Genomic DNA, 23241 nt, shown 5'->3' with positions numbered 1-23241 from the left:
AGGTAAAATAAAGAATTAACTGATGTTAACAGTCCTTTCTGGAATATCAGTCGCTGCTTTCTGTTGCTAACCTGTATTTTCTCACAGCAAGAATACATTTAGTTGAGTATTGGTTTTCTGGAGTTGCTCTTCAGTTCCGCTAATGTCTTTTTGTCGACCACTGTACGAGAATTCGGAATGTGAAATGACTCGCTGAAAAGTTGAAAGAAGTCTGCCGTTTCATCTTCTTCCGGCAACAGGTAATGAATTGCTTCAGCAGTTATATTTGAAAACAGTTGGAAGGCTAGATATACACGTTGCCGCTCTCTTATTTTGAATGTTTGACACTGAGAAGAAATTGTGACAGTTTGGAACACATCATAATTACCATTTAACTAATGATAGGAGTTTCCCGATTGGCACTTTCCTAATAATTTTCCCATCGGAAAGCTTTATGCCTTTGTCTAGAAAGTGATTGCGAAGTAATTTGTACAAGTGAGAGACATCTGAAAATACAATTTTTTCACTGGATCCCGTGGATGTGGGAAACATGAACTGACGTGACTGAGATGCAGGTTGTTCCCAACAAATTGATTTTTCGGCCCAAGGTCACATTATAACCTACATTATGATTCAAGGAAACTGTTGAGTTTAGAAGCACCTCTGCCATCTGAATGTCAAAGTCATAAAATATCGCATGTTTCTACCCTGAACAAAGTCCATGAAGCACAACAACAAGAACATTACTGTGTGGACATACAACACAATCCTTCACTTCATTAAATGTCACACTTCCATAGACGTTCCATAGACGTTCATTTCGTAAAAAGACAATACATACACGTGCTCAGATGTCAGAAAATGATCGTCCCTTGGCTTTCATCAAATATAACACATTAGTCAACACTCCCAGGCTACAATGGAACGACTGTGACTACCATCTCTTTAAAGTTGAAATTTCATGTAGTGGAAAATCGAGTCTGTTCCTCAAGAAGGTATAGCACTTCCTCGGGATAGAACAAATTGTCACTGCTTTCCATATGTCCTCTCTCTTCTTCTTTCCAGAGAGCAAACAGCTGATCTGAGTTGCTGAGAAAAGCTTCAAAACATCCTTCACTGTATTAGATACTAGATTATTAGTAGCCAATTGACTCTCCGTTTGCCTGTGACGAAAGGACTTCAGTTTTTCTCTCATAACTGTGTCTTTCGCTTTTAAAGCGCTGCACATAGTTTCAAGTTTTTAGATTCTATTCTCAGTTTCTGAGCTGACACAGTTATTGATTTTCTGGGTTCGTAGTATCAGTTAACGTGGATTGATCGACCTTCAGTTTCTTGGATGGCAAGTTTGCAAATGTTTCCAGTGGCCTTCTCAGACTCGCTCTCGCCTGATACATGTCTTCCCAGCTTTGTTTTAATTGTCATTCAGCACCAGTACAAAAACATGAACCACCCAGCAGATTCATGCTCGGTACAGCATCCGGTTTCAGAACTTTTCTGCTGGGTATATTCTACAGCTCCACAAGCAACTACCAGGCAAAATCAGTGCTGTGAAAAAACCGTAGCATTAGCCACATTAACGCTATCTTTATGGTAACACTTTGAAATCCACATAGTATCATACTAGTGATGAAGGGAGTTTGTTTACACTTGCACTTCTTTTCGACAAAGAGAAACAATTTTAATACCTTATTATGCTAGTAACTTGATAAATTTTCAATATTTCTGATAGTGACAGGTTGAAATGTTTTAATACTGTAGTTAGATCATAGGTTCAATGGTGCTGTGTATTGTCTGTGACTTAATTTGTGGTTATAAGGATTCCAGCATCACCTTACATTTCTTTAAAGCCTGATTTGTGACATTACTCTTATTATACATACAATATGACTTAATTAGCCTTTCCCCCATGTCCTGTTTCTACTGTTGCAGCCTTCTGTAATTACATTATTACACTCTTTTTAATCGTGGGTAGAGACACTGTGAAAAATTTACAGACAACATAGGCACACAATATTTTGCTATATCTATTATGCAGTACCATGTATATGAACCACATGATACACTGAACAAGTATATTTCAGTCCATGGCTAGTGATCACATGTACACTGAACCACAAGTCCACTGAGGATACATTCATCTGTGTAACTATCAGTTACACATATGTTTAACATATTTAGTGAACATTCTGTTAGAGTATCCACACAGTAGCTGTTAGAGTTGTTACTGATACAGTGGCTTCATTAACATTTTTCATGTTTCTGGCGTATTTATTTCCTTATTCTGGAGTTACTGTAGAGTCCTGGACTGGGAGATTGCATGGGACAAAATAGTTTCCTTATGGTGTCTGTGCATTGTTTCCCTGCACTTCTTCGCCACTTACTTCTGCCCCTCAAGTTACTTTCTAAGTAAACTGAATCGCCCAACCTACAACTAAAGTAACATAATAACACATGGAATGCTTGCAGTTAGCAAACACACAATTAGCTTTTATTTTAGGTACCAAAATCCATTCTCTGTAGTGTTTGGATTTCACTTGTACTATCTACATTATTTCACTTCTACTCATTATGCTCTGTGCTATTTCTGTTAAGAACACATTTAATTTTCGTAGTGTGTAATGAAAGTCGTATTAATGCTTCCACCGAAACCGTACACAGTACACAAATATGGCGTGGAAGACAAGAGTACAACAAAGACCATTAGCGAAAAAATCGAATCTTCCTGTGAGGAATGCTTCAGCTCCTAACGGCTACTCTCGCATGCATGTGCGATGTTAACTTTCGACCGGCCTTCAAAAAGAAAAACTAAAAGACTCCGCTATCCAAACAATGAACAGTGTAGAACAGTGGTTCAGCTACAACAAGCTAATTATAAACAAAGAAACTTCTATAATGTAAAAGGAAGACACCACCCAAACATAGAAATAGAACTTAGGGACAGAGTTCTTGAAAGTGTTGACAGCACTAAATTTCTTGGACTCTGGCTCCAGAGCAACACAAAATGGGAGGTACACATTGAATATTTGCAAAGAAAACTAAGCAAAACCTGTTACATGATACGGATCTTAAAAACTTGTCGCAGCAAAGCCAGCGTGTTAAATGTATACTACTCCTATGTGCATTCTGTAATTAAATATGGCATAATCTTCTGGGGCAATACAACAACAAATATTAAACTTTTCAGGATGCAAAAGAGAATATTAAGAATTATTGAAGGGGTAAACAATACGAAATCATGCAGACCCATATTCAAAAACCTGTCAGTTCTTCCTCTTCCTTGCATTTTTACCTACGAAACATCAGTTTTAATCAAACAATATATCGAGAGACACCCTACATCTACATCTACTTGATTACTCTGCAATTTACATTTAAGTGCTTGGCAGAGGGTTCATCGAACCACAAGCATACTATCTGTCTACCATTCCACTCCCGCACAGCGCACAAGAAAAACGAACACCTAAACCTTTCTGTTCGAGCTCTGATTTCTCTTATTTTATTTTGATGATCATTCCTACCTATGTAGGTTGGGCTCAGCAAAATATTTTCGCATTCGGAAGAGAAAGTTGGTGACTGAAATTTCGTAAATAGATTTCGCCACGACGAAAAACGTTTTTGCTTTAATGACTTCCATCCCAACTCGCGTATTATATTTGCAACACTCTCTCCCCTATTACGTGATAATTCAAAACGGGCCGTCCTTTTTTGCACCCTTTCGATGTCCTCCGTCAATCCCACCTGGTAAGGATCCCACACCGCACAGCAATATTCTAACAGAGGACGAACGAGTGTAGTGTAAGGTGTCTCTTTAGTGGACTTGTTGCATCTTCTAAGTATCCTGCCAATGAAACGCAACTTTTGGCTCGCCTTCCCCACAATATTATCTATGTGGTCTTTCCAACTGAAGTTGTTCAAATTTTAACACCCAGGTACTTAGTTGAATTGACAGCCTTGAGAATTGTACTATTTATCGAGTAATCGATTTCCAACGGATTTCTTTTGGAACTCATGTGGATCACCTCACACTTTTCGTTATTTAGCGTCAACTGCCACCTGCCACACCATACAGCAATCTTTTTTAAATCGCTTTGCGACTGATACTGGTCTTCGGATGACCTTACTAGACGGTAAATTACAGCATCATCTGCGAACAACCTAAGAGAACCGCTCAGATTGTCACCCAGGTCTTTTATATAGATCAGGAACAGCAGAGGTCCCAGGACACTTCCCTGGAACCAGATATCTTATTAAAAAATGAAGATATACGTGCACACAATACAAGGCAAAAATCTGACCTTCATATGAAACAGGTGAGAACATCATTGTGCCAAAAAGGCACACTACATACTGGGATAAAGATTTTTCAATAACTTACCTAACCATATTATCAATAGGTAAACTCTGTAGTTTTAAGGCTGAAGTAAAGGCATATTTAATTGATCATTGCTTTTACAGTCTGACAGAATATATAAAAGCCAAACAATAAAAATAAAGTTCATTGTTAATATTCTACCTTGTATGTTGCCAGTAATGTTTGTTGTATCTATGAATCTTTGCTAAATTACTTCAATATCTAGTCCTTAGGATTGCAATACAAACTGTATTTTATCTTGTAAATATCTAACCATGTCCAAGATCCTTGTATATATTCTACACATATGGGATTTGAAGGACTAAATAAATACTATAGACCACAGTCTAACCACAGTCTAACTGTGGTCTAACATTAGACTGTGCTATAGACTGTGACGAAGAAGTTTCGACCAGCGCTGTTGGCTACCCTGAAAGCTGAGTTGGAACTTGACAGTAAAACAAGTGAACGTGGAGAATTCGCGCGGTGGGTTTTGTGAATTTATGAGTTGGAAATATTTATATTATTATTGAAGGTACGTTTCAGAAAATAAAGCAACGTATTCTTGTGTCATTGTCTTACTCTGGAAATCAGTAAATGTTAAAGACTTCGTGTATTTAAATTCACTGCTCTTGGAAAGTCGAGCCATTAGGCGTAAAAGTTTTCGTTGTGTCATATAATGTTCAGCGGATAAAGATTTTACGTATTTATGTGTCTCAGTGACACTTTTAAAGTACCTTATGTAGTGAAAGTCTTAATTACCAACTGCTGTCCACATCACGGAAGCAGGGTACTAAATTGATTAAGAGCTGCGAAACGTTGCCGATCTTGGTTTTTCTGACATTTTTTGTACCCAAAACATTTCATGTTGACGCGATGACATTTCAGACAGCGAAGTATTTTCTGAAGTTTCCTTCACTGATGTGGAAAGCCTGCCGAGTGCTCAGTATTCAGCGACTTGTCTATTGACAGGGTGTTGACCAGAATAAAATACCATTTGGTACTGACTTCAACCAAAAGTTCTCCGATGCATGCTATGCTAGAAAATGCCCTGGCTCTCGTTCCGCGAGCCCCACCCTTCATTGCCGCCCTCACTCCTCCGTACTCTGTTTCAGTAATTTCAGCCACATTTTCTTAAACGCAAGAACAATTGTGCAATACGGAACTGACTTAGTGCATAAGATTACGGTAACAATTGTTGATTTCTCTTTATGTACATAATACCTATAAAAACTCGCATATGTTTCATTTTCTGTGCTTAGTTTTCTGTTAAGCTGTTGCTGTCATGATAGGGATGTGTCCAGTTTTGTTTATTTCCGCCTTTGTCCCTTCATTCCTGTGTGGTATTCTCTCCACACATTATAATGTTACAGATTGCTTTGTCTTTCCCCCATGATTCTTAAATCTTATCTTCCAATGTCATCCGTATCAAGCTTATTAACAGCTTGATACTGTCGATAAATTGATGGGCTTGAACTGGGAATTTTCTTATTAACCCCCTCAGATGCATAAAAACTTTAATGTATTGTAGTAAAATGGGAAAGTAGTTTTGATCAGAAATGCAGATGTAACTGGAATACTCAAATGTATAATGTCCATTTTACTGGCTTTGCCAACTCACACTAGACTTCTTCATTCCAGCCTGACATAGTCATCTGGCTATGACACAGTTCAGTCTGGATTGCAGGCTTATAAAGGAACATATATATACTTCTAGTGTAGTACATGATCCAAAATATTCTTCCTCCCAATGGATCACGATCTTCACTAGATCTGTTTGGGTCTAGTAAACAGCGCTATCTAAGCCACAACCCACAATAAATAAATGACATACTATAAACAAAATGCAGTACTGATGTTTATCACAAAACATACAAACAAAAACAGGCCAGGCAACATTTATGTATCGTATATCATCAAACTTAAAAGAATTCATCAATTGCTCACATTGTCCATGAGACCCAGTTTCTCTGTAGAACTTTTCTGTATGTGCTCCTGTCTTATTATTTAAATGTAGACTAGATTTATGTACTTAGCAAAATCTCAATAAATTTCCAATTTCCCTCTTAATTGGACATCTTCTATGCTTACTGGTTATGTCTGTCAATTGGAAGAGGGCAGTGAACGTAGAAGAGCTTTCCAGTAGGCATTCATGTGTCTTTGAGAGTTTTGTTGTGGCTTGTGCTTTCAATTCTGTTGTGTACTGTGATCCTTTCAATTTCGTATTCCACATAGGCACCAGCATTAGTAACACATTTTTCCAGTCTGAGTGCATCATTCCCCTGCACATGCTCTTACCTGATGACTGCTTCTGAAGTGGCCAAGTCAGGCGGTTTTCTGGCATATACTTTCAATTAACCCCAGAGGAAAAAATTGAGTGGTGTCATTCGACTTCTCGGTGGCCACTCATTTCCACAATGTCCAATACCTGGAAAAGCATTGTCAAGCCATTCTCATGAAATCACTGCAAACTGGGGAGGTGCCCCATTGTACTGATTAGAGCATCATCAGGAATACCACACGAATACGAAGGACATGCTGCAGTTTTTCAGTCATAACTTCAGGACTGTAGTTACTTAGACTGCAGTAATGGCAGTTATGGCAATTTATAAACCCACCCATATGGAACACGGCTTTGTCTGACCGCAGCATCTGGTTTGTCTTCCATCAGTTGTAAATGTGGATGCAGCAAACTCCATTAACATCACAGCCTTCAAGTGACAATGCTTGGACAAAGTGCGATTTCCACTGTCTCCAGTCAATCACTGTCTCCAGTCAATCACTGTCTCCAGTCAATCACTGTCTCCAGTCAATCACTGTCTCCAGTCAATCACTGTCTCCAGTCAATCACTGTCTCCAGTCAATCACTGTCTCCAGTCAATCACTGTCTCCAGTCAATCACTGTCTCCAGTCAATCACTGTCTCCAGTCAGTCAACCACCTGAACCATATGTTAAACTAGTTTCCCTCTGATATTGTCTCAGGGACTTTGTTCATATGCTGCAACACTGCTGGTTTTACCCTCTTCAGTGAAAACTCTCTTTGGGGGTCCATCACCTCTTTGTACGCAACAAATTTGCACGCAGTCTCTTCATTGTTTTCACATCCAGAGTTGTGTGTCTCTTCTCTCCCACCTCCACCATCGTTGCACCGTTAGAGGTGACTGCCTCCACCCTAACCACAGTATGGGCATGATCAGAAATTTCTAATCTCTGTGCCATCTTCACTTATTTTGTGGTTAGAACTGCAACAAACAACAGATGTGTAACAATTACATAATGACATACAACAGAGCATAATGTATGGTACAGTGATTGATCTTACATTGCTTGTGATGGAATAGTAATGAAATAAAAACAGGGATATGATAATGGATCTCCTTTCAAATGCTGTTGAATTGCACCATGGTACAAAGCCAATGTCAAACTGCGGGTCCTGCTATAACTGACTGGGTAAGTCAGTTCATAGATCAGAGGAAGGTCAAGATTTACCACCTCCAAATCAGCACTTGTGTTATTGGCTGATTTAGATACTATATACAACTCTAATTGTGTTCTTGTTAATCAGTCCCTTTTTTCTGTTAGCTTGTTATGACGTTTAGAAGATTTATTTAAATTTGAATTATTTTTGTCTTTTTCCCAGAAATGACGTGTGTTGGTAAGACGTACCGTTCAGCATTTGTACTTCTGGTTATCAGTGTAGCTCTGGCCATTCCAAAACCAGAAGACAAAGAAAAAAAAGACAGAGTCTTGAACAATGTAAGTTATATTCACATATAATTTATGAGAATAATATATGTATCTTAATTTCACTAAATGGAAAACTTCCTTTTATTAGGATCTGAGTGATCAGGAACATTACCAGAATGCAGAGCATAATACCCAGTATGACCATGAAGCATTCTTGGGAGAAGAGGCAAAGACATTTGATCAGCTGTCACCTGAAGAAAGCAAAAGGAGATTGGGGTAAGGAGCTTCCAGTTCTGGAACTAAGATTAACTACATGATCATTAACACAAACAATATGTAAAACTCGGATACTTGACTGCATGTACTGATTCTGGAACTGGTTTCTTGGTTTCTGTTGTCTTCGTCTGGTAAATTTTGATAACTGGCTGCACTGTAGATTAAGGCTATTGATGGTCGGAAACACTACCAGAATACAAAATGGGGGGGGGGGGGGGGGAACTGTGGGACACATTTGATAAGTCATAGTAAGAGACTAGATCAGGGGAAGTGGCGACATGTAGCAGAGCGGTGTTGGCAGAGTTCAGTGTGAGATATGAAAGGAAAGTAAGGTGTGTGTGTGTGTGTGTGTGTGTGTGTGTGTGTGTGTGTGTGTGTGTGTGTGTGTGTGTGTGTGTGTGTGTGTGTCCGTCCAACAAGAAAGCAGCCGTGATGTACAAAACTACCATCCAATATTCTTGACATCCATTCATTTTATAATCATAGAATGTATTCTGAGTTCAAATGTAATGAGTTAATTTGAACAGAATGACCTCTTCCAAGCTAACCAGTCAATACTAATAGTAACATCAGCCTTTTTGCAGATGATATAGTTATCTATAAGGAAATGCTCTCAGCCGGCCGAAGTGGCCGTGCGGTTAAAGGCGCTGCAGCCTGGAACCCCAAGACTGCTACGGTCGCAGGTTCGAATCCTGCCTCGGGCATGGATGTTTGTGATGTCCTTAGGTTAGTTAGGTTTAACTAGTTCTAAGTTCTAGGGGACTAATGACCTTAGCAGTTGAGTCCCATAGTGCTCAGAGCCATTTGAACCATTTGAAATTCTCTCAGAAAAAAGCTGCACAAATATTGAGACTGATCTTGATAGGACTTCAAAGTGTTGCATAGATTGGCAACTTGCTGAAAATTTTCAATAATGTAAAACAGTGTTTTTCACAAAACTAAAAAAAAGGTAGTATTCTGTGACTAAAATATGAATAAGTCACAGTTGGCATCACTCAGCTCAAATACCTAGGGTAACAATTTGTAAGGATATGACCCGGAACAATTGCATAGCCTCATCGTAGGTAAAATGTGATAGATTTCGATCAATTGGTGGACAGTTAGGAGAATGCAATCAATCTGCAAAGGAGATTGCTTACAAAACACTTTTGCACCATGTCCTAGAATATTGCCAAGTATGTGGGGTCAGTGCCAGCATCTAACTGAGAATGTTGAACATGTACATGGCAGCACAAATGTTCACAGGTTTGTTTGACCCATGGGAGAGTGTCAAGGAGGTGCTGAAAGAAATCAACTGGCAGACTCTTGAAGATATATGCAAAATGTTCTATGAAAGCCTACTCAGTTTCAGAACCAACCTAAATTGATGATTTCTGGAATATTCTTAAACCTACCTATTGCTTCCATAGAAGCTGTGAAGACAGGAGTAATGTGATTACTGTGGTAACAAAGGTGTTTATGTAATTATCCTTCCCACACTCCATACGTGAATAGGATAAGAAAAAGTCCTAATAATTTGTACACAACAAGCCAAAAACTGTTACAGCTTATTCTTGAAAACTCAGGTTTTTAACTTCAAACAAAATCATATAGTGAAAACTCGAATGAGGAATATCAACAATGTAAGGAAAGGAAATATTGCTACGGGGAAGGGTAAGGGATAACAGTGTATGGGTTGAGAGAGAGAAGTGTGGTGTCTGGCAGTGTGGGCTGGGGCTAGACTGCCAATAGGCACAGTGTTGGGAGGTGTGGAGCGAGAGGAGGAACGGAGCGAAAAAGGAGAGAAGGGAGGAAAGATGGGCGGCTGTGTAGGCAGAGAATGGTGCACACAGAGGGTGGAAGATGAGAACCGTGGTAGGACAGAGGGGTGGAAACTGTTAGGTTTAGGGAGTTGGGACGTATGTTACCATAGGATGAGGCCAGATAATTTTGGAAGTGGAGATTGTGTTATAAGGATAACTCCCATCATCGCAGTACAGTTAAGCTGATGGTGGAGGGCAGGATCCAGATGGCTCAAGTAGTGAAGCAACCATTGAAATCAAGCATGTTATGTTCAGCTGCATGTTGTGGCACAGTATTATTTACTTTGCTCTTGGTCACAGTTGGGCAGTGGTTGTTCGTCCTGGTGGACAACTGATTGGTAGTCATATCAATATAAGAAGTTGTGCAGTGATTGCAGCAGAACTGGTATGACATTGTTGCTTTCATACATGACATGGCCTGTGATGGGATAGGATAAGCCTGTGACAGGACTAGAATAGGAAGTGGTGGATGGGCAAGTCTTGCACGTGGGTCTTCCACAGGGATATGATACAAGTGGCAGGGGGTTGGGATTGTGAGTGGCATAGAGGTGAACTAGGATGTTGTGGGGGTTAGGTGAGCAACGGAACATTACTTTTGGAAGGATGGGAATGATCTTGAGTAGTAGTGCCTGTCTGTGAATGCCTTGTTCAGACCCTCAGCATACTGGGCAAGGGAGTTCTTGTTACTGCAGATATAATATCATTCCTGGATAGCTGGGCTGTATGGGAGGGGGTTTTTTGTTGTAGAATGGATGACAGCTGTCGAAATGCAGGCACTGTTGATGGTTGATGGGTTTAATGTGGATGGAGGTGTGAATGGAACCAGCAGAGAGGAGATGCTAAATGTATGTTGGCAAACTTGAGTTTGGAGAACCAGATGAAGTGGATGGCAAAAAAGGTGTTGAGACTGTGAAGGAAAGAAGATAGGGTGTTTTGGCCCTTAGTCCAAACCATGAAGATAGCCTGAAGCCTGAATCAGGATTCCTGATCCAGATTAGGAGTTTGGTGTCTTTGGATGCTAGGAATATCTCTAGATGACCTATAAACAGGTTTGCATAGGAAGGTGTAATGAAGGTGCATATGGCTGTGCCACGGGGTATACCTTCCAGTCAACAGAGAAGTAGTTATGAGTTTGGCTAATGTTAGTAAGGCATAAAATGAATGAGGTGGTGGGTTTGGAGTCTGAAGGATCTTGGGAAAGGTACTGTTCAATAACAATAAGACCATGGACATGAGGGATGTGGGTGTGTAGAGCGATGGTGTCAACAGTGACGAGTAGAGATCCGGAGCTGAAGGGGTGGGGATGGTGGAGAGTTGGTGAAGGTGGTGGTTGGTATCTTTGGTGTGGAAGTCTACAATACGGGCACTTGGTTTGAGGTGTTGGTCAGTGAGAGCTGAAAATCTGTCAGTGGTGGCACAATAACAAGCCACAATGGAATGTCAAGGATTGTTGGGTTTGTGAATTTGGGGAGTGGCCTAAGGATCTAAGCAGGAATTGAAGGTTATGTTGGACTTCTGGTATGGGACCATTCTGGCAGAGTTTATAGATGGATGAGTCAGGCTTTCTGCAAGGTGGTCACTGTGATTCATAACATCAGTGGTGGAGCCTTTGTCTGTAGGTAACCTGATTATGTCAGGGTTTGTTTTGAGTTTGTGTATGGCCCGTCTTTCTTCTGCTTAAAGGTTGTTGTTCTGAGGAAGGGACCTGGGAAAAGATGGTGAGGCCAAATTGGTGGATGACTAGCAGGTGGGTAGGTGGGAGGGGGAGAGGATTATATTTGGATGGTGATATGAACTGCTTGAGGCAGGGTTCAATATTGGGATTAATTTGGCTTTGGCTGGAGGACTGGAAGCAAAGAATGGAAAGTTTAAAAACAGTGTTACAGAAAAGCTTCAGCTCTGGTTTGGTGTAGTGTTGGTAGGGAGTTTAGGGGGATGTGGCAAGTTGAAAAAGTCAGCAAGGGAGGGTTTGGGTGCTGTTGGGGGTTGATGAGGAGGGACACTGTGGGTAGGATAATGATGGCCTGTGCCGGCAGCTGCATGTCAGCAAGTTGGATAACTTACGGATGTGGTGTCTGGAATGATCCTCCAGGTGCTGAAGAGCAAGGCATTCAGTTACAGAAATTTTATATATGGCTCAGGGATTGCACAGTAGCAGTATCTTGTGGAGGGGGCAAAGGTGATTCTGGGATGCCTGTGCCATGGAGATGTGTCTTTGCAGTGCCAGGTCAATCGGAAAATGTGAAGGTCATTGTGGAAAGAAGGGTTGGATGCAAAGAAAGAAACTTTTTATGGTTAGGTCATTGGGGGAGGGGGGATTCCATGGCTTCGGAAGCATTTAAGAAACAGAATGTGGGACTGGGTTTTAGTTGGGGAAAGGGATACTTTTCTGAACTGATGGAGAAAGGTGGAGCAGGAGTCCATTGTTGCAGGGGTGCCATAGGGGAAATGGGAATGACGTGGAAGTGGGCAAAACAAGGTGTTGGATGGTTGTGAGGGGAGCTGGATAAGGGAAAGGATGTGTAAAAAATATATAAAGACATGCAAAGACACTCAAAAATATGCACAGAAATGTAAAACATACAGAAACGTGGGAGAAAAGGAATGGATGATTTGTAGGATTATTTGTGTGTTGCAGTAAGGGAAGAGAGGGGCAGGGGGATTGATTAGAGCGAGAGTTAAAAGTTCATGTGGTGCAGGTACATGTGAAAAATAAAATGCTTAAGTACGTAAGGATGAGGGAGGAAGTGGGATCAAGAATAAAAATAAGTATCGTTGGGAAGAATTTCGGGCATCGGTTCAACAACCTACACAGATGATCATTGATACAGTGTGGCTCAGAAGTTTGTGTGGTGTGGAAAGTGGTGAAAGAAGGGAGAGAACACACACTGATAAGAGTAATGCTATAGAAAATAGTAACAGAGAAAAACATCAGAGGGTTTTGGGATGGAAGAAAAGCCATCGGGCAAAATCAAACATTGGAAACTCCAGGTTGGAACATCAACAATGTAAGGAAAAGGTAGATTGCTATTTACTGTAAAGATGACACATTAGGTTGTAGACTTTGTGATTTGAGCCACAGGACATTTCTTCAAATTTTTTCTGACATTCTAGCAATGTGTGTTTCACATGTTTAATTTCTGTGGCAAAAGGATTCTGAATCCACTGTGATTATTTCTAAGTTTTGGTAGAAAATACTTCTAAAAATGATTTTCCAGACATAACAAAGGATCAGTTACGTGCGCACCTAACAAAATCAGATTTAATGTTCGTTTGTTTGGCCATCAACCCCAGAAAGCAGAAAAATGTTATTTTTGTGTGTGTGTGTGTGTGTGTGTGTGTGTGTGTGTGTGTGTGTGTGAGTGAGAGAGAGAGAGAGAGAGAGAGAGAGAGGGGGGAGGAAAGGGGGGGGGGCAGTTGTAGAATGTGAATGTAACAGCTGTTGGAGATTGGTTGAAAGTTGTGGTGTTCTGCTGATGTTTTGTGAAGAGTTCATGGAAGAGCGAGCAGGAAGGGGTAATTATGATGATAATCCTCTGCTGGAATTTTTCTGTGTTATTGTATCTATAATTGTACAATCAGTGAGTTGTTTGTCATGCGTACTTGATCATTCAATAGAGTTTTCTGTTGTGCTTTACTTTTTGTATGTGGTAATTTTCTTGTGGTGTTAAAGGTGTCTTGTACTGTTTGTAATTATTTTCGTGTCTTTTTCTCTGGAGTTTGGCTTGTGATTATGATCTTGTAGGTGCTCTGCAAATGTAGAGTGGTTTGTCCCATACATCCAGGCTCTCACATGTTTGTATCTGATATCAGACATTTAGCCTGTTTGTCTTGTAATATATAAGCCATTAGAGGTGTTACACTTTGATATAAACTTGCTTTCTGCTATATGTGTATGTCTCTTGTCAGTTTCCAGGTTTATTTTTGGATAGAATTGTCTGTTGTGTGTGCTGTGTTTGTGCCCTGTCCTTTGAAAATGTTAGTGATTTTATGTGTGAGTTTGTATTTGTATCTCACTGTGTACCATTTTCTCTTCTCTTATGTTTTCCTGATTATTCTGTGTAGTTGTTATGGTACAGAATGTTTGTGATTGTGTTTGGTTCAGTTGTGGTGTTGTCTGTGGTTTTGTGTTTCTTTTAATTTTCTTAGTTAGCTTTGTGACTGTTACTATTGTAACCATTGTTTTTGGCTATCCAGATCATTATGTCAAATTCTTTTTGTTAGTTTTCTTTTTTGAGTTTATGGAGCATGTGTCAGTGCTGCTTGCATTTGTGAGTGTGGGTGCTTCAAGGATTGAGCCGTGATAAGACATTTGCTGTGGGTTTATGGTAAATTTCTAACATGTCCGTATTGTTTTATTTTTTATTGTTATATCCAGAAAGTTAATTTGGTGTCACTTGAGAATATTGTGTTTATACAGGGTGTTTCAAAAATAACCGGTATATTTGAAACGGCAATAAAAACTAAACGAGCAGCGATAGAAATACACCGTTTGTTGTAATATGCTTGGGACAACAGTACATTTTCAGGCGGACAAACTTTCGAAATTACAGTAGTTACAATTTTCAACAACAGATGGCGCTGCAAGTGATGTGAAAGATATAGAAGACAACGCAGTCTGTGGGTGCGCCATTCTGTACGTCGTCTTTCTGCTGTAAGCGTGTGCTGTTCACAACGTGGAAGTGTGCTGTAGACAGCATGGTTTATTCCTTAGAACAGACGATTTTTCTGGTGTTGGAATTCCACCGCCTAGAACACAGTGTTGTTGCAACAAGACGTTTTCAACGGAGGTTTAATGTAACCAAAGGACCGAAAAGCGATACAATACAGGATCTGTTTGAAAAATTTCATCGGACTGGGAACGTGACGGATGAACGTGCTGGAAAGGTAGGGCGACCGCGTACGGCAACCACAGAGGGCAACGCGCAGCTAGTGCAGCAGGTGATCCGACAGCGGCCTCGGGTTTCCGTTCGCCGTGTTTCAGCTGCGGTCCAAATGATGCCAACGTCCACGTATCGTCTCATGCGCCAGAGTTTACACCTCTATCCATACAAAATTCAAACGCGGCAACCCCTCAGCACCGCTACCATTGCTGCACGAGAGACATTCGCTAACGATACAGTGCACAGGATTGATGACGGCGATATGCATGTGGGCAGCATTTGGTTTACTGACGAAGCTTATTTTTACCTGGACGGCTTCGTCAATAAACAGAACTGGCGCATATGGGGAACCGAAAAGCCCCATGTTGCAGTCCCATCGTCCCGCATCCTCAAAAAGTACTGGTCTGGGCCGCCATTTCTTCCAAAGGAATCACTGGCCCATTTTTCAGATCCGAAACGATTACTGCATCACGCTATCTGGACATTCTTCGTGAATTTGTGGCGGTACAAACTGCCTTAGACGACACTGCGAACACCTCGTGGTTTATGCAAGATGGTGCCCGGCCACATCGCACGGCCGACGTCTTTAATTTCCTGAATGAATATTTCGATGATCGTGTGATTGCTTTGGGCTATCCGAAACATACAGGAGGCGGCGTGGATTGGCCTCCCTATTCGCCAGACATGAACCCCTGTGACTTCTTTCTGTGGGGACACTTGAAAGACCAGGTGTACCGCCAGAATCCAGAAACAATTGAACAGCTGAAGCAGTACATCTCATCTGCATGTGAAGCCATTCCGCCAGACACGTTGTCAAAGGTTACGGGTAATTTCATACAGAGACTACGCCATATTATTGCTACGCATGGTGGATATGTGGAAAATATCGTACTATAGAGTTTCCCAGACCGCAGCGCCATCTGTTGTTGAAAATTGTAACTACTGTAATTTCTAAAGTTTGTCTGCCTGAAAATGTACTGTTGTCCCAAGCATATTGCAAAAAACGGTGTATTTCTATCGCTGCTCGTTTAGTTTTTATTGCCGTTTCAAATATACCGGTCATTTTTGAAACACCCTGTATATTTTGTTGACTTCAGTATTTAGTTTATAAATTTTTGTTTGTGGTTCATCTGTTAAGCAGAGGATCTCATCCATGTACCTGAATAGTATAATATATTGTATTCATTTGCTGCCATTTTTGTGAAAATTATGCATTCAGTGAGATTTATAAAAATACTTGCAAAGGCTCTTGAAACTGGGGATCCCATTGGTAATCCATTTTTTGTAAGTAAAATTTATTATTAAATTAAGAATAATTTTGTTTATTAATGCAAATATGTCGTTATTCTTTTCATCAGGGAGTTTACTTTGTGTTTTCAAGTTTTTACCTGTGATTATTGTTTCTGGTACTGGTATATTGGTATACATGCTTTCTACATCAGACACGATAAGTATTGCTGCTTGTGGGATTTTTATATCTTTTATTTGTTGTATTAACTGTGTAGTGATTTAAAGGTTCTGAATTCTTGTACTTTGAAGTTTTCAGACAATAATTTTAACCTGTCTTGCAAGCTTGTAAGTGGAGGATTTTCTGAAATCCAGTGTCAGTATCACTGGGATATTTGGTTTGTGGATCTGTGGAGGTGCAGCAGGATTATTGTGTCAGCTTTCTTTTTTCTATATTATTTAGGATGCTGTCCATATTTTTCAGTGTGTTATTTTACTTTTATCTGGCGTCTCTTTCTGGGTCTGATTTTAGTGTAATTTTGACAGATGAATTCTTGTGTTTTTCAGTGTATTGTTCTTTAACTAAAAATACTACTGTGTTCTCCTTATTTGCTTCTGAAATAACAATTTTCATTTTGAAGTTTTTCCTACGCCTTCTGAGTGTTATGGATTATGTTTTTATGTTGATTATTATATTATGATTTTTGTTTTGTTTTTTACTAGTTCTCTAGTTAATCCAATGTTGACACTGCTGTTTTCTCTCTTAACTTCCCTGTCAATAGACTTTCTGCTTCTATAATTAGATTTTTTTTACATAATCCTCATCTATTTTTTAATTTATATTGTATTTTAATCTTTTCTCTAACAATTATCTTTCTTTGCTGTTTTTTGTCTCTCTATAAGGTTCACTTGAGTTGAATTTGTGTATGTGTTTTTGTTGGTTGTGTTTAGAGTTATTGTGTTACTGGAATTCTTTGAATTGACTAACCTTTCTTCTATGCACTGTTTCCATTCTTTGTACAGTGGTTTTTGTCTGACTTTCGACCTTGCTGACCAGATGGGAGAAAACTGTTGTATTATTAATGGAGTTTGTAAGTTGCAAATGCGTTCTGTATAACTCGTAATTTAGCTCTTTATTTTGTAGAGCAAAGGGATTTGATTTCTAACGAACCGCATTTTTTGGGCAACATTAACTGCTGTTTGAGTGCTGGGTGAATGGTTTCTAATCTTTTCATTGATATAAATAGGTACAGTATCATTACATTTGCATATGGTGTTAAATTTTGTGTGTTATATGGTTTTACGAACATTCAGGTGAAGTCTTCTTAATTTATGGTAGAGACTACATGGAAATACCTGGCATAGTCTGAATAACAAGTTTGTTTGCATGGCCATGATCTACAGCAAGCACAAAAATATTCCTTTTGTGTGTGTGTGTGTGTGTGTGTGTGTGTGTGTGTGTGTCAGGGTGAGTTGTAGAATGTTGAATGTGCATGTAATAGCTTATTTATTTATACATTTGTCCATAGATCATATTTTTCAATGATACTAGACATGTCATGTTTACAGTTTTATGCAAAATAAAACAAATTTTTTATAAATTTTTTGTTGACGCGCAAAATAGATTTTCTTTGTAATAATGCTTTATAGAGAATCAGTACTAACACCCAATGATGAAATATATTAATAGCTTACGTAAATTCATGCAACACTCCTGCGTACAAGCAGAGACTACAAAGCTATATGTCTGTGCTATACTGCTGAAAATGCTAATACAGTGACTGTCTTGCAGAAAATGTTTGGACATAAACACATAGTGAAAAACATTTAAATCATATCTGCCTGCAGTTTTACTGTATCATTAAATGATGATGGCGTCTTCTTGGGTAAAATATTCCGGAGGTAAAATAGTCCCCCATTTGGATCTCAGGGCGGGGACTACTCAAGAAGACGTCTTTATCAGGAGAAAGAAAGCTGGCGTTCTACGGATCGGAGTTTGGAATGTCAGATCCCTTAATCGGGCAGGTAGGTTAGAAAATTTAAAAAGGGAAATGGATAGGTTAAAGTTGGATATAGTGGTAATTAGTGAAGTTCGGTGGCAGGAGGAACAAGACTTTTGGTCAGGTGAATACAGGGCTATAAATACAAAATCAAATAGGGGTAATGCAGGAGTAGGTTTAATAATCATCATCTTCATCATCATCATCATCATCATCATTTAAGACTGATTATGCCTTTCAGCGTTCAGTCTGGAGCATAGCCCCCCTTATACAGTTCCTCCATGATCCCCTATTCAGTGCTAACATTGGTGCCTCTTCTGATGTTAAACCTATTACTTCAAAATCATTCTTAACTGAATCCAGGTACCTTCTCCTCGGTCTGCCCCGACTCCTCCTACCCTCTACTGCTGAATCCATGAGTCTCTTGGGTAACCTTGCTTCTCTCATGCGTGTAACATGACCCCACCATCTAAGCCTGTTCGCCCTGACTGCTACATCTATAGAGTTCATTCCCAGTTTTTCTTTGATTTCCTCATTGTGGACACCCTCCTGCCATTGTTCCCATCTACTAGTACCTGCAATCATCCTAGCTACTTTCATATCCGTAACCTCAACCTTGTTGATAAGGTAACCTGAATCCACCCAGCTTTCGCTCCCATACAACAAAGTTGGTCGAAAGATTGAACGGTGCACAGGTAACTTAGTCTTGGTACTGACTTCCTTCTTGCAGAAGAGAGTAGATCGTAGCTGAGCGCTCACTGCATTAGCTTTGCTACACCTCGCTTCCAGTTCTTTCACTATGTTGCCATCCCGTGAGAATATGCATCCTAAGTACTTGAAACCGTCCACCTGTTCTAACTTTGTTCCTCCTATTTGGCACTCAATCCGTTTATATTTCTTTCCCACTGACATTACTTTCGTTTTGGAGATGCTAATCTTCATGGTATGAAGTTTTAATAATGAATAAAACAATAGGGATGCAGGTAAGCTACTACAAACAGCATAGTGAACGCATTATTGTGGCCAAGATAGACACGAAGCCCACGCCTACTACAGTAGTACAAGTTTATATGCCAACTAGCTCTGCAGATGACGAAGTAATTAAAGAAATGTATGATGAAATAAAAGAAATTATTCAGATAGTGAAGGGAGACGAAAATTTAATAGTCATGGGTGACTGGAATTCGGTAGTAGGAAAAGGGAGAGAAGGAAAAGTAGTAGGTGAATATGGATTGGGGCTAAGAAATGAAAGAGGAAGCTGCCTGATACAATTTTGCACAGAGCACAACTTAATCATAGGTAACACTTGGTTCAAGAATCATAAAAGAAGGTTGTATACATGGAAGAAGCCTGGAGATACTGACAGGTTTCAGATAGATTACATAATGGTAAGACAGAGATTTAGGAACCAGGTTTTAAATTGTAAGACTTTTCTGGGGTCAGATGTGGACTCTGACCACAATCTATTGGTTATGAACTGTAGATTAAAACTGAAGAAACTGCAAAAAGGTGGGAATTTAAGGAGATGGGACCTGGATAAACTGAAAGAACCAGAGGTTGTACAGAGTTTCAGGGAGAGCATAAGGGAACAATTGACAGGAATGGGGGAAAGAAATACAGTAGAAGAAGAATGGGTAGCTTTGAGAGATGAAGTAGTGAAGGCAGCAGAGGACCTAGTAGGTAAAAAGACGAGGGCTAGTAGAAATCCTGGGGTAACAGAAGAAATACTGAATTTAATTGATAAAAGGAGAAAATATAAAAATGCAGTAAATGAAGCTGGCAAAAGGGAATACAAACGTCTCAAAAACCAGATCGACAGGAAGTGTAAAATGACTAAGCAGGGATGGCTAGAGGACAAATGTAAGGATGTATAGGGTTCTCTCACTAGGGGTAAGATAGATACTGCCTACAGGAAAATTAAAGAGACCTTTGGAGAACAGAGAACCACTTGTATGAATATCAAGAGCTCAGATGGAAACCCAGTTCTAAGCAAAGAAGGGAAAGCAGAAAGGTGGAGGTAGTATATAGAGGGCCTATACGAGGGCAATGCACTTGAGGACAATATTATGAAAATGGAAGAGGATGTAGATGGAGATGTAATGGGAGATACGATACTGCGTGAAGAGTTTGACAGAGCACTGAAAGACCTGAGTCAAAACAAGGCCCTGGGAGTAGACAACATTCCATTAGAACTACTGATGGCCTTGGGAGAGCCAGTCCTGACAAAACTCTACCATCTGGTGAGCAAGATGTATGAGACAGGCAAAATTCCCTCAGACTTCAAGAAGAATATAATAATTCCAGATGACAGATATGAAAATTACCGAACAATCAGTTTATTAAGTCACGGATGCAAAATACTAACGCGTATTCTCTACAAACGAATGGAAAAACTGGTAGAAACTTACCTCGGGGAAGATCAGTTTGGATTCTGTAGAAATGTTGGAACACGTGAGGCAATACTGACCCTACAACTTATCTTAGATTCTAGATTAAGGAAAGGCAAACCTACGTTTCTAGCATTTGTAGACTTAGAGAAAGCTTTTGACAATGTTGACTGGAATACACTATTTCAAATTCTGAAGGTGGCAGGGGTAAAATACAGGGAGTGAAAGGCTATTTATAATTTGTACAGAAACCAGATGGCAGTTATAAGAGTCTAGAGGCACGAAAGGGAAGCAATGGTTGGGAAGGGAGTGAGACAGGGTTGTAGCGTATCCCCGATGTTATTCAATCTGTGTATTGAACAAGCAGTGAAGGAAACAAAAGAAAAATTCAGAGTAGGTATTAAAATCCATGGAGAAGAAATAAAAACTTTGAGGTTCGCCGATGATATTGTAATTGTGTCAGAAACAGGAAAGGAGCTGGAAGAGCAGTTGAACGGAATGGACAGTGTCATGAAAGGAGGGTATAAGATGAACATCAACAAAAGCAAAACGAGGATAATGGAATTTAGTTGAATTAAGTTGGGTGATGCTGAGGGAGTTAGATTAGGAAATGAGACACTTAAAGTAGTAAAGGACTTTTGCTATTTGGGGAGCAAAATAACTGATGATAGTCGAAGTAGAGAGGATATAAAATGTAGACTGGCAATGGCAAGGAAAGCGTTTCTGAAGAAGAGAAATTTGTTAACATCGAGTATTGATTTAAGTGTCAGGAAGTCGTTTCTGAAAGTATTTGTATGGAGCGTAGCCATGTATGGAAGTGAAACATGGACGATAACTAGTTTGGACAAGAAGAGAATAGAAGCTTTCGAAATGTGGTGCTACAGAGGAATGCTGAAGATTAGATGGGTAGATCATATAACTAATGAGGAGGTATTGAATAGGATTGGGGAGAAGAGAAGTTTGTGGCACAACTTAACTAGAAGAAGGGATCGGTTGGTAGGACATGTTCTGAGGCATCAAGGGATCATCAATTTAGTATTGGAGGGCAGCGTGGAGGGTAAAAATCGTAGAGGGAGACCAAGAGATGAATACACTGAACAGATTCAGAAGGATGTAGGTTGCAGTAGGTACTGGGAGATGACGAAGCTTGCACAGGATAGAGTAGCATGGAGAGCTGCATCAAACCAGTCTCAGGACTGAAGACCACAACAACAACAACAACATATCTGCAAATGCTTTGTACGTTCTCTTCTGTAATTTCAGCACTACACTTCGTTTTCCATTTTCCTTCTTTCAGGAAATTTGTTTCCACGTGAAAAAGAAACTGTTTTACTCCATATTCAACTTTACGTTTGTGCTATGGATGTGCCTGCAGGTATTTCTTACCGTGTACCGATATCCAGAGATGAGATGTTCCTTTGGTTTCCTTTTGGAGGTGCTCACTTCCTTTATGCTCTTTATGTTAAGTTACAGTCCGTTATAAAATAAGCTTTGTGCATTTATAGGTCCCCTATTTATCATTTTCTAGCTTTTGCTGCAGATAAGGTAGTTATCTCTATTTCTTGTGTTGTGGTCATGTATATGTCTTAAGGGGATGCAACAATGTTGGAATCACAGATTTATTTCTAGCTTTGTATGCCTTTAGTAGGCCGTTAAAACAACATAATGTGCAAATTGTAAGGTGCACTGTTCTGACAGTTCTGAGAAAATTGTAGGAGAAGTTTTATGTGCCTGTTATGTAACAAGTGAACCTATGTGAAGGGGCCGGTTGTAAGAGGTCATTGTGGTCAAGCAGTTAGCGTTCGCACATTGCAAATGGGTTGTGGAGGAGGCAGTGGTTTGAATCCTACTTCCATGTACTTTTGTTATCAACATTTCTATTATTTAATTTATATGACTTTTGAGAGAGAATATAATAAAAAAACACATGTATTCACATGTAGTTTTAATTTATGTTTTATATTTCCATATGACAAATATCATCCTGAAACGTGTGATGCGTAGAGCACAGCCCAAGTAATTGTACATTACTCTTGTGGTCTGGCACATTGTGACTTAGTATATTACTGATTGTCAATAACATCATTCACATAATTATTTATCGATGTTTGACTTGGGCTTTCCAATCCTGTCCCAAGTCCTTGAAAATTTAGTTACAAAGAGCAAATAGTCAAATAACATGTGAAATTCACTACTTCATCAAAATTCACATGTTCTTTTTTCATTATATTACCTCTCAAATGTCATATAAATTAAATAATGTGACCAGTAATGAAAAAATATCAATTAAAAAATCCAGCAGTGTGAGGATTCGAAGTGCCGCCTCCTCCAAGACTAGTTTGCAACGTGTGAATGCTAACTGCTTGATCATGATGACTTCCTACGACTAGCTCCTTTGCTCAGATACATCAGTTACATAACAGATGTGTAAAACTTTTCTTCCAATTTTCTCAGAATTCCAAGAGTAGTGCACCTTACTACTTGCACATTGTTGTTTTAATGGCCCGCTAACAGTGTACAAAGTTTGAAGTAAGTCCGTGTTCCCAACGTTGTGGCCTCCTCTTGTCTGTTTAGAGATGCTGTGTAACTTGGCACAGTTATTATTCCAAATTCTTTGAATTTGTTTTTGCAGGATTTCAATGGTGTTA

General features: G+C 39.6%; 1 protein-coding gene across 1 annotated transcript in view; it reads left to right on the top strand.

Annotated features, from left to right (window-relative positions):
* The first annotated feature begins 4708 nt into the window (after nt 1–4708).
* Nucleotides 4709–23241, top strand: part of LOC126094581 (calumenin) — a 31095-nt gene continuing 12562 nt past the window's right edge. The window contains exons 1-3 of the mRNA XM_049909046.1: nt 4709–4865; nt 7972–8087; nt 8167–8294. Of these exons, the coding sequence (XP_049765003.1) occupies nt 7974–8087; nt 8167–8294 (242 nt within the window). The 5' untranslated portion in view covers nt 4709–4865; nt 7972–7973. The remainder of the gene's footprint in view (nt 4866–7971; nt 8088–8166; nt 8295–23241) is intronic.

Source organism: Schistocerca cancellata, chromosome 8 (assembly GCF_023864275.1).
Source record: "Schistocerca cancellata isolate TAMUIC-IGC-003103 chromosome 8, iqSchCanc2.1, whole genome shotgun sequence".
Classification (NCBI taxonomy): Eukaryota; Metazoa; Arthropoda; class Insecta; order Orthoptera; family Acrididae; genus Schistocerca; species Schistocerca cancellata.
Note: the sequence above shows the minus strand (reverse complement) of the source record. Positions and strands in the feature narration are given on the sequence as shown.